The sequence below is a fragment of the Oncorhynchus keta genome, chromosome 24 (genome assembly GCF_023373465.1).
Source record: "Oncorhynchus keta strain PuntledgeMale-10-30-2019 chromosome 24, Oket_V2, whole genome shotgun sequence".
Classification (NCBI taxonomy): Eukaryota; Metazoa; Chordata; class Actinopteri; order Salmoniformes; family Salmonidae; genus Oncorhynchus; species Oncorhynchus keta.
Window position 1 is genome coordinate 15,210,692 of NC_068444.1, and position 12,282 is coordinate 15,222,973.

Below are 12,282 nucleotides of genomic sequence, written 5' to 3' on the forward strand. Positions count from 1 at the left end.
TTTCTATCTATCACACAGCTAATGCCTTATGTTCCTGTCCAAGAATCCAATTAACAAACACTCACTACGATATTAAGCAATGGCTTCAGTTGAATTTGCTTTATTCAGCTAACTATAACGCACATTCACGATAAGCCTAGCATATCCCTCCACTTAATGAGATAGTTGAGTGATACGTACAGTAGGATGTGGTAAAATATCTGCATCATCTCTCACTTCGTCTATCTTCAATCTCTTCATGTTCTCCGTGGTTGAAGGAAAAGGGAAAGTCTTCTCCTCAATAAGATTAGGTAATCTCAAAGTAAATCAGTGCTACCAACTTGTTCCTCCAGATAGGATTGGCCGGGATTTGAGAGAGGGTGATTCATTATATAATCAAATGGTGACTATGCTACTTCGCCGGGGCCAGTGTGTCTGCAGTCCTTCAGAATCACATATCTATGCTGATTCCCCTTGTGATACTGTATTTCTAACTGAAAGCTCTTATTGTTACAACATGAAAAAAACAAGACTACTGAATGAATGCACCCAAATATCTTCAGCCAAAGGAGCAACAAAGGCTTCATTAAATCTGCCAGACAACTTGCCTCTCTTTAGAAATGCAGAAAGAAATCACAGGTTGGCCCAATGCCATCTAGGGGACCATCACAATTCTTAAAATAGCCATAATCATCCTATACATTGAGGGGGCATGTACAGTATGTCAGTACATAGTGCTGTTTATATACTGGTTTTGCGAGTGTGACCGACAGCATGCAGCAGCCCCTAAACCTGAATGAGCTGAATCATTAACCCAGGAGGCTAGGTCGTTACTAGGACAGAGAGGGATTACCGTGAGCAAGGTTTTCCCTCTACTACTGTGTATGGTCTTATGACGTAGCATGCAGCAGCCCTGGTTTAACTCTTCTATTTAATCCCACTAGGGGTCTAATTTAGCCAGCATACAGATGAAGTCAGAAGTTTACATACACCTTAACAAATAGATTTAAACTCAAGTTTTTCACAATTCCTGACATTTAATCAGAGTAAAGATGACCTGTTTTAGGTCAGTTAGGATCACCACTTTATTTTAAGAATATGAAATGTAAGAATAATAGTACATCAAAGCTGAAATAAATAATTATATTTATTTCATCACATTCCCAGTGGGTTAGAAGTTTACATACACACAATTAGTATTTGGTAGCATTGCCTTTAAATAGTTTAACATGCGGTGAGCCTTCCACAAGCTTCCCACAATAAGCTGGCTGAATTTTGGACCATTCCTCCTGAGAGAGCTGATGTAACTGAGCTAGGTTTGTAGGCCTCCTCCCTACTTTTTCAGTTGTGCATTTTCTATAGGATTGAGGTCAGGGCTTTGTAACGGCCACTACGATACCTTGATTTTGTTGTCCTTAAGTCATTTTGCCACAAAGTTGGAAGTATACTTAGGGTCATTGTCCATTTGGAAGACCCATTTGCGACCAAGCTTTAACTTCCTGATGGATGTCTTGAGATGTTGCTTCAATATACAGTGCCTTGCGAAAGTATTCGGCCCCCTTGAACTTTGCGACCTTTTGCCACATTTCAGGCTTCAAACATAAAGATATAAAACTGTATTTTTTTGTGAAGAATCAACAACAAGTGGGACACAATCATGAAGTGGAATGACATTTATTGGATATTTCAAACTTTTTTAACAAATCAAAAACTGAAAAATTGGGCGTGCAAAATTATTCAGCCCCTTTACTTTCAGTGCAGCAAACTCTCTCCAGAAATTCGCAAGGCACTGTATGCACATCATTTTCCTACCTCATGATGCCATCTATTTTGTGAAGTGCACCAGGCCCTCCTGCAGCAAAGCATTTCCCACAACATGATGCTGCCACCCCCATGCTTCACTGTTGGGATGGTGTTCTTCGGCTTGGAAGCCTCCCCCTTTTTCCTCCAAACATAACGATGGTCATTATGGCCAAACAGTTCTATTTTTGTTTCATCAGACCAGAGGACATTTCTCCAAAAAGTACAATCTTTGTCCCCATGTGCAGTTGCAAACCGTAGTCTGGCTTATGGCGGTTTTGGAGCAGTGGCTTCTTCCTTGCTGAGCGGACTTTCAGGTTGTCAATATAGAACTCATTTTACTGTGGATATAGATATTTTTGTACCTGTTTCCTCCAGTATCTGCACAAGGCTCTTTGCTGTTGTTCTGGGATTGATTTGCACTTTTCACACCAAAATACGTTAATCTCTAGAAGACTAGAGCGTTATGACGGCTGTGTGGTGCCATGGTGTTTATACTTGCGTACTGTTGTTTGTACAGATGAACGTGGTACCTTCAGGCGTTTGGAAATTGCTCCCAAGGATGAACCAGACTTGTGGAGGTATACCATTTTTTTCCTGAGGTCTTGGTTAATTTCTTTTGATTTTCCCATGATGTCAAGCAAAGATGCACTGGGTTTGAAGGTACGTCTTGAAATACATCCACAGGTACACCTCTAATTGACTCAAATGATGTCAATTAGCCTATCAGAAGCTTCTAAAGTCATGACATAATTTTCTGGAATTTTCCAAGCTGTTTAAAGGCACAGTCAACTAAGTGTATGTAAACTTCCGACCCACTGGAATTGTGATACAGTGAATTATAAGTGAAATAATCTGACTGTAAACAATTGTTGGTAAAATTACTTGTGTCATGCACAAAGTAGATGTCCTAACCGACTTGCCAAAACTATAGTTTGTTTACAAGAAATGAGTGGTTGAAAAACGAGTTAAACTGACTCCAACCTAAGTGTATGTAAACTTCCGACTTCAACTGTAATAGGGGACATTCCAATGTTGTAACACAGGATATGAATAAAAATGAATCACTTTACCTGACTGTGTAATTTAATCCTACAGGAGGTGAAAATTGAATATAGATTTGTAAACCATTGGTAAGTGTCAATATGTCTTACTCAACACATGCTAAATACTAAGAAATTAGGTTTCCTCAGAGGTTCTTTGGGAAGGGTGATGGGTCAGTGTGGTTCCACAAAGAACCCTTTGAGTACTTGAATGGTTCCTTGCAGTTCAAAAAAAATGTTCTTTCCTCTTTTAGTGGTATTTCAAATGTAGGGGTGGCGGCTCATTGGAATATTTTGGGGTATGGTTTGAGCACTGCTCGTTTTGTGCAACCATGAGTGAGCGTGTCATTCCAGTTTATCAATTCTGTTGTGTTATGCAATTATTACATGTTAGATAAAAGACAATGGCCAGTAATGGTGTCTTGTGAAAGACTCACAAATGGCCTTGTGTCTTGTGTCACTTGAAAATGGTTGACTACTGTAAATCTAATTCAATAGTTCTCAAGTATCTCTGTTCCGGAGCTAGCACATCTGAGGCTATTAATCCAGAATAAAAAAGCTTGTATTGTTCTTAAAAACGTTTTAGATTGAGAAAGGTTATTTATAGAACCATTTTCCATAAAGATTGTATAAAGTGCTATAAAAAGGGTTCTATATAGCACCAAAAAGGGTTGTAAACCATAGCGGAACCCTTTTTTGGTGCTATATAGAACCTTTATGGTTCTTTATAGAACCTTAGGTAAGGGTTATTTATTGCTCAATACAGGTTCCATTTAGAACCTTATGAGCATGGTTCTTTACAGAACCTCAAAAAAAGGTTCCATATAGTGTTACCTTCTTTCAAAATCGAACCCAAAAGCAGACCAGGACAAGGTATCCGTACAGGCATTGGAAGGGGGACATCCCAGTGGCAGATGAAGGAAGGGTATTATGGGCATACTCGACCCAGGGTAATTGAGATGACCAAGAGGTGGGATCAGAGGAGACAAGACAACGCAGCATGGACTCCATCTTCTGGTTGGCTCTCTCCGCCTGACCATTAGATTGTGGGTGAAATCCAGAAGTGAGACTGACTGTAGCTCCAATGGCCAAACAGAAGGATCTCCAGAGAGCAGAGGTAAACTGACGACCACGGTCAGAAACAATGTCACTGGGTGTTCCCAACAGAAGGGGGCAATCCCGTGACAAAATCCAGGGCCAGATGCGAACAAGGTCGCCGAGGAATAGGTAGGGGGTGAAGAAGCCCAGAGCTGGGCCGATTGGTACTTTTGTTCTGAGCACAAACAGGACATGCGGCAACAAACCTCCGGGTATCTTCTCCCATGGAAGGCCACCAAAATCGTCTGCGCAGGAGCGCCATAGTCCGAGCAACGCCAGGGTGACAAGCTATCTTGCTGGCATGGGACCACTGAAGAACAGCAGAACGGACCGACTCAGGCACGAACAACCGACCGGGTGGACCGTTACCGGGGCCGGGCTGCATCCGAAGGGCCGCCATCACATCCCCCTCAATCTTCCATGGAACGGCTCCCACGACAAGGTTCTGGGGAAGAATCGTCTCAGTCTTGGCCCCACTCTCATCCGTCTTGGAGAACATCCGGGACAAGGCGTCCGCTTTGTCGTTCTTCGACCCAGGTCGGAACGTCAGGGAAAAATTGAAGCGTCCAAAAAACAAAGCCCACCTGGCCTGACGGGAGTTGAGACGTTTAGCCGATTGCACGTAAGCCAGATTATTGTGGTCAGTCCAGACCACAAACGGTTGCTCCGCTCCCTCCAACCAGTGACGCCACTCCTCCAAGGCAAGCTTCACAGCGAGAAGCTCCTGGTTACCCACATCGTAGTTTCTCTCAGCTGGTGAAAGACGACAAGAGTAGAAGGCGCAGGGATGGAGTTTATACCGTCAGTGGAGCTACGCTGGGACAGGATGGCGCCCACCCCCACATCAGACGCGTCCACCTCAACAACAAACTGACGGGAAGTGTCAGGTTGAGAGAGAATCGGCGCGTTGGTGAATCGGCTCTTCAAGTTCAGAAATGCTCGGTCTGCCTCAGGAGTCCAACAGATAATGCTGGTGCAAGACGTCAGAGCAGTTAAAGGGGTGGCCACCCGGCTGTAATCACGGATAAACCTCCGATAGAAGTTCGCAAATCCCAGGAATCTCTGGAGCTGCAATCTCGTACCGGGCCGGGCCCAATCCCGAACCTCCCGAACCTTCTCTTGGTCCATCTTGATCTCACCCCTGGAGATGATGTACCCAAGGAAGGATGTAGTGTGGGCGTGAAAATCACACTTCTCTGCCTTCACAAACAGACGGTTCTCCAATAACCGCTGCAGGACCTGCTTAACATGCTGGATGTGGCTGGAAAGCTCCTTGGAGAAAATCAGGATGTCATCCAGGTAAACGAACACAAACAGACCGATCATATCCCTCAGCACGTCATTCACCAAACTTTGGAACACTGCTGGAGCGTTGGAAAGTTCAAACGGCATCACCTGGTACTCGAAATGTCCCATAGGTGTATTGAATCCAGTCAACCACTCGTCCCCCTCTTTGATCCGAACCAGATGATACGCATTGCGTAGATCAAGCTTCGTAAACACAGTAGCACCCTGTAAAGAATCGAAAGCGGAGCTCATCAACCCCCGATAATCAATACACGGTCGAAGAGAGCCATCCTTCTTACTCACAAAAAAAATCCAGCTCCCAGGGGTGATGACGAGGGACGAATGAGACCTGCAGCAAGAGACTCCTTTATGTATGTCTCCAGGGCTTCCCGCTCAGGTCGAGAAATACTGTATAACCGTCCCTTGGGAAAGGCAGCTCCAGGGAACAGCTTAATTGTACAATCATAAGGTCGGTGGGGAGGAAGTGACTGAGCTTTCTGCTTATTGAACACCTGTTTCAGGAACCAGGGACAAATCAGGAGGAGCAGACTCACTGACCCGACTGGGGACAGCATGAGAACACGCAGTCCTGAGGCAGTTAGCATGGCACTCAATGCCCCAACTAGTTACCTTACCAGTCACCCAATCGAACGAAGGATTGTGTTCTCTTCGCCAGGGGTATCCAAGAACCAGAGGAACATGGGGGGGAAGGCAAAATGAAAAAAGAAATAACCTCTGAATGATTCCCCGACAACAACATCTTAACCGGTTCAGTCCTCATAGTGATCCGTGCCAGACTACTGCCGTTCAGAGTGGTTGCTTCAATGGCTTCCGGTAATTGCTCCTTGGAAAGCCCCAGCTGTTCCACTAAGTCGGCATCAATGAAGCTGTCATCGGCACCTGAATCGATGAAAGCGTTAATCTCTAAACTCTGATTCTTATTTATGAGGGTAGCAGGAAAACAAGGTCTAACAGGGCTCTTGAGAGGTTGAAACTGGCTCGCTAACAAACCTCCCAAACTTAACGAGCCGAGCAGTTTAACGGGCGCTGAGGACAACCGGAGATGTAATGTCCCGAGCTACCACAGTAGAGGCAGCTGTTGGTCTCACGTCTACGTTGGCGCTCGTCCTTTGTTAACCCGTGCCGCCCCACTTGCATAGGTTCAGGATCTGGCGGCAGGACTCCTCCACTAATCCCGTGTGAGGGAAAATGATCAACCCGTTCTGGTCCACTTCCTGACCCGAATGGTAACCGAGTCTCAGATTGATTAGATGGACCCCACTGCTTCTCCCTCCTTCTCTCTCGGACTCTATTATCTACCCGAATAGCTAAGGTGACCAAACTATCTAGATCACTCGGCTCTGGATAGGAGATCAGCTCGTCCTTGAGTTGCTCCGACAACCACTGGTAAAAAACGTTTGTAGTGATTCCTCATTCCAACCACTCTCCACAGCCAATGTCCTGAATTCTATCACAAAGTCTGCCACACTGCGAGCTCCTTGGCGAAGAGAGAACAAACGTTTAGCTGCGTCCTTACCTCGGACTGGATGGTCAAAAAGCTTTCTCATATCTGCCGTGAAACCCTGGTATGACGTCATGCATGTGTCCCGTCGTTCCCAAACAGCTGAAGCCCATTCCAGAGCTCTACCACGCAGCAGCTCAATAACAAAAGCTATCCTAGCCTTATCTGTGGCGTAAGAGTAGGGCTGCAGATCAAAAACTAACCCACACTGTAAAAGAAATGAACGGCATCCTCCCAGATCTCCCTCGTACTTCTCCGATGTCGGAACCTTGGGCTCACGGAAGGAACCCGCTCCCGAATCGGCAGGTGATATGGGTGAAACAGGTGGTGGATGATCCGCCGGCAACCTGAGCTGATCCTGGATACTCGTTAATCTATCCGATAAGTTCCGGATTGAACCCGCTATCTCGTGTAGCGCCGTGTTGTGTTGTCCCAACATCTTCTCCTGCTGGGTAATTGTATGGCAAACGGAGTCCAGGTCCGCTGAGTTCATCACTGGCCGGATCGTTCTGTCACGTTCTTTCAAAATCGAACCCAAAAGCAGACCAGGACAAGGAGAGTAGGAAGAAGGTGAGTATTTATTTACAAGTGAATGTGACTGGGTAGATATATCCAGGTGGCGTAGCGGGCAGCGGTGGCGAGTTGATGGGAGTAAATAGGTGGATCCAATGGGGTAGCGGAATCCTCCGACGACCAGGCGGGAATGGGGTAAATGATCCGGGTGAGTAATGTTCATGGCTAACGATCCGGCAGGGAATGGATGTCAGGTCAGAGCTTTTGAAGGGGAGAGGTGATGATCAGGACAGGTGTGCAGATTACTGATGGGATACAGGTGCGGGTGAACATCGATCTCCCAACAAGCTAATTCGCCCGGCAAACAGACAGTGTGCGTTCCAGGACACAGGAAACACACTCCAGGACAGAAACACAGGCAAACACAGACTCAGGAAGCGGGATTCGTGACATATAGATCCTTTGATAGGACAAACTCCACGAGACACTGCGGTGCCAGAGCCTTGACTGTGCCCTTGAGGATTCTGGAGAAGCTGAACAGTTCAAGAGGTACTGTGTAAGATGTGTTCTGTTGTGCTTTAAAACTGTGCCAAAGTCTGGACTAGGTGTTAGTTTGACTCCAAACTACATGCTGTCAAAGTATGGACTTGGTGTTAGTTTGACTCCTGACTACATGTTTTAACTGGCTACGAGACTATTGCAGCATGTAACATTTATTGACAATTTAGATAGCTTCTGGAAACAAACCTTGTTTTATAAGGAGGATGGGATCCACCCAAATCATTTGAGTTAATGGATCCTTTCACAGCATTATAAGGCTGTGTTGAGACAATGACTTATCAATGACCTAAACCCAGCTCAGTTAATCCCTGCCATTGTGTCACTGAGTTGTTATAATCCTTCAGCAAATGTACATTATCCCGGGTACGTTGGAAGACACAATGTAAGGAACCTAATTTGTCCCCCTAACTGCACTGAATGCCTCTGCTAATCCTACAACTATTGTATGCAGTAATCATGTGCTTATGACCCAGAGTTATACTGTTAGCACTGAGGCGGTGTGCCCTAGTAGGAAGTCCACTGTGTGCAGCTCACCCTGCACTAACATAAATAACATCAGCATGTCTACTTCTGCTAAGCTTCCCAGTAAAGCAATGAAAACAATCAAGCATCCCAGAAAAGCTTAAGAAACGAGAATAGCTTAAGAAACAAGGCTCATGAAATCAATACTTTACTAGTAACAGATGACATTCATATTCTGACAATCTCTGAAACTAACTTAGATAATACTCTGATGATACAGTGGTGGCAATACATGGTTATAACACCTACAGAAAAGACAGTAACTCCAAAGGTAAAGGTGTTGCCGTTTATATTCAGAACCACATCCCTGTAAAGCTTAGAGAGGATCTCATGTTAAATACGGTTGAAGTAATATGGCTACAGGTTCATCTGTCTCACCTAAAGCCCATTCTGGTGGGAAGCTGCTATAGACCACCAAGTGCTAACAGTCAGTATCTGGATAACATGTGTGAAATGCTTGATAATGTATGTGACATCAACAGTGAGGTATATTTTCTGGGTGATTTAAATATTGACTGGCTTTCATCAAGCTGCCCACTAAAGAAAAAGCTTCAAACTATAACTAGTGCCTGCAACCTGGTTCAGGTTATCAGTCAACCTACCAGGTTAGTTACAAAGAGCACATGAATGAAATCATCAACTTCACATCTCATCTGGAGGCTCGATTTTTATGATCTGTCCACACAATGAAGGGAAGAACTGAACCCTCTAACCAGTGACACCACTCCTCAAGAGCCAGCTTAACAGTCAAGATCCCGGTTGCCAACGTCAACATTTCTCTCTGCAGGTGAGAGCTTGCGGGACAAGGCACAAGGATGAAGCTTCTGATCCACGGGAGAACGTTGAGACAGGACTGCACCTACCCCGGTATCGGAAGCATCCACCTCGAGGTCAAACTGGAGTTCTGGGTCTGGCTGGGTAAGGATTGGAGTAGAAGTGAAGCGGTGCTTCAGTTCCCAGAATGCTGCCTCTGACTCAGGGGACCAGAGTCAGGGGACCAGAGTCAGAGGACCAGAGTCAGGGGACCAGAGTCAGGGGACCAGAGTCAGAGGACCAGAGTCAGAGGACCAGAGTCAGAGGACCAGAGTCAGGGGACCAGAGTCAGAGGACCAGAGTCAGAGGACCAGAGTCAGGGGACCAGAGTCAGAGGACCAGAGTCAGGGGACCAGAGTCAGAGGACCAGAGTCAGGGGACCAGAGTCAGGGGACCAGAGTCAGGGGACCAGAGTCAGAGGACCAGAGTCAGGGGACCAGAGTCAGGGGACCAGAGTCAGAGGACCAGAGTCAGGGGACCAGAGTCAGGGGACCAGAGTCAGAGGACCAGAGTCAGGGGACCAGAGTCAGGGGACCAGAGTCAGAGGACCAGAGTCAGGGGACCAGAGTCAGAGGACCAGAGTCAGGGGACCAGAGTCAGGGGACCAGAGTCAGGGGACCAGAGTCAGAGGACCAGAGTCAGGGGACCAGAGTCAGAGGACCAGAGTCAGGGGACCAGAGTCAGAGGCAGCATAAACCAGGTTTGCTGTTTATTTGAGCAATATGAGACAGAACGGAGAGATTGACTTCATCACTACTTGTTTTTGTAAAAAGTGTAGACATGCTGAATGCACCGAGGTGTCTGTTTAAACTACCAGCACACAGCTCAGACACCCATGCATACCACACAAGACATGCCGCCAAAGGTCTCTTCACAATCCCCAAATGAAGACTATGGGAGGTGCACAGTACTACATAACGCCATGGCTATGTGGAACTCTATTCCACATCAGGTAACTGATGCAACTAGTACAGTTATTCCCAAACTGGGGTGTGTGCAATGCCGTCGGGGGTAAGCCAAATAAAAAAATAAAGTCAATTTATATTTTCCAACTGGGCTATACATTTGGGTGAGGTTTTTTTCTTGCCCGAGTAGTCTCGTTTCACTGCCAAAAATAAAATTAAACCATCTAGTGTTCAGCGAAATAACAACACAATGTCAAATACAGCTAGTGTAGTCAAATAATTAACATCTAATCACATTAACCGTTACTCTCTCGAGGGAATTCCACTAACGGTCGGTATGTAGCCAAACGTAGCTGCTGCTCATTCCGTTTGCTCGAAAGTTGATAAATGGTTAAAAAAAAGTAAGGCCCGCATCCATAGCGACACATACCAGCTCTACTGGTAGTACTGCTACTACCCTCAGTACTACACCTGCACCTGTCGACGACAAAAGTTGTTCTGCTTCCACGAGCACATCCAATGCTAGCATCAGTAATTCTACATTTGTTGTTAGCACAGCTAGCATGGACACTGACAGTTGTGAATCTGATGCAGCCAAAGAGCTACTGCCCCCTTACCTGGGAAAGCACCAAACAACAGAGAAGGACGTTGGGCCATCGAAGAGGCGCAAATATGATGACAACTACATTGATTTGGGGTTCACTTATATTGGGAGTAGTGCCTTTCCTCAGCTACAGTGTGTACTATCTCACAACTCGATGAAACCTTCACTCTTGCACAGACATTTAGAAACAAAACATGCCAATTGAAAAATAAAGTACTACTACTTTCGAGTAGTAAGATGTATAATACCATAAATAAGAAGGGGCTAGAAGCATTTTTATATGCGAGCTATATGTCCATTACATTTTTGTGAGGGCCAATTAAGGAAGACATCCTCTTCTGCAAACCACTGGAAACCAGTACAACAGGAGAAGATATTTGTAAAGTACTGGAAAGCTTTGTGACATCAAATGGACTTCGGTGATCAAGATGTGTTTGTATCTGTACTGATGGCACAAAAGCCATGACAGGGAGACATAGTGGAGTGGTAACGCGCGTGCAAGCAGTTGCTCCCGATGCCACTTGGGTACACTGCAGCATCCACCAAGAGGCTCTTGCTGCCAAAGAAATGCCTGACAGCTTGAAAGACATTTTGCACACTACAGTGAAAATTGTTAACTTTGTTGAAGCAAGGCCCCTGATCTCTCGTGTATTTTCTGCACTATGCAGTGAAAGGGCAGCGACCACGTAATACTTTTACAGTATACAGAAGTGCGCTGGTTATCAAGGGGCAAAGTACTGACATGTTTTTTTGAATTGATAAATGAGCTTAAAGTTTTCTTTACTGCCCATAATTTTCACTTGTCTGACCACTTGCATGATGATGAGTTTCTCACACGACTGGCCTACCTGAATGATCTGAATCTAGGATTACAGGGACTCTGCAACTATATTCAATGTGCGGGACAAAATTGAGGCTATGATTAAGAAGTTGGAGCTCTTCTCTGTTGGCATTAACAAGGGCAACACACAGGGCTTTCCATCATGGTCTCATTTTTTGTGTGCAAATGAACTCAATCTTATGGACAATGTCAAATGTGATAAAGCAAAGCACCTGAGTTGGGTGCGCAATTACCCAGGTACTTTCCTGAAACGGATTACATGAACAACTGGTTTCGTTATCCCTTTCATGCTCTGCCTCCAGTCCACTTACCGATATCTGAACAAGAGAGCCTCATCGAAATTGCAACAAGCGGTTCTGTGAAAATTGAATTTAAATTAGAAGCCACTGCCAGATTTCTGGATTTGTCTGCGCTCAGAGTATCCTGACTTGGCAAATCGCGCTGTTAAGACACTGATGCCCTTTGCAACCACGTACATACAGTATATCACAAAAGTGAGTACACCCCTCTCGTTTTTGTAAATATTTGAGTATATCTTTTCATGTGACAACACTGAAGAAATGACACTTTGCTACAATGTAAAGTAGTGAGTGCAACAAAAGAGAGTACACCCCTAAGTGAAAATGTCCAAATTGGGCCCAAAGTGTCAATATTTTGTGTGGCCACCATCATTTTCCAGCACTGCCTTAACCCTCTTGGGCATGGAGTTCACCAGAGCTTCACAGGTTGCCACTGGAGTCTTCTTCCACTCCTCCATGACGACATCACGGAGCTGGTGGATGTTAGAGACCTTG

At 45.4% G+C, this 12,282-nt stretch overlaps 1 protein-coding gene across 1 annotated transcript in view; it reads right to left on the reverse strand.

Moving 5' to 3' along the window:
• LOC118402739 (hexokinase-1-like) overlaps nt 1–319 on the reverse strand; it is a 37,966-nt gene extending 37,647 nt beyond the window's left edge. Inside the window, exon 1 of the mRNA XM_035800941.2 lies at nt 181–319. Within this exon, the coding sequence (XP_035656834.1) occupies nt 181–240 (60 nt within the window). The 5' untranslated portion in view covers nt 241–319. The remainder of the gene's footprint in view (nt 1–180) is intronic.
• Nucleotides 320–12,282: the final 11,963 nt, after the last annotated feature.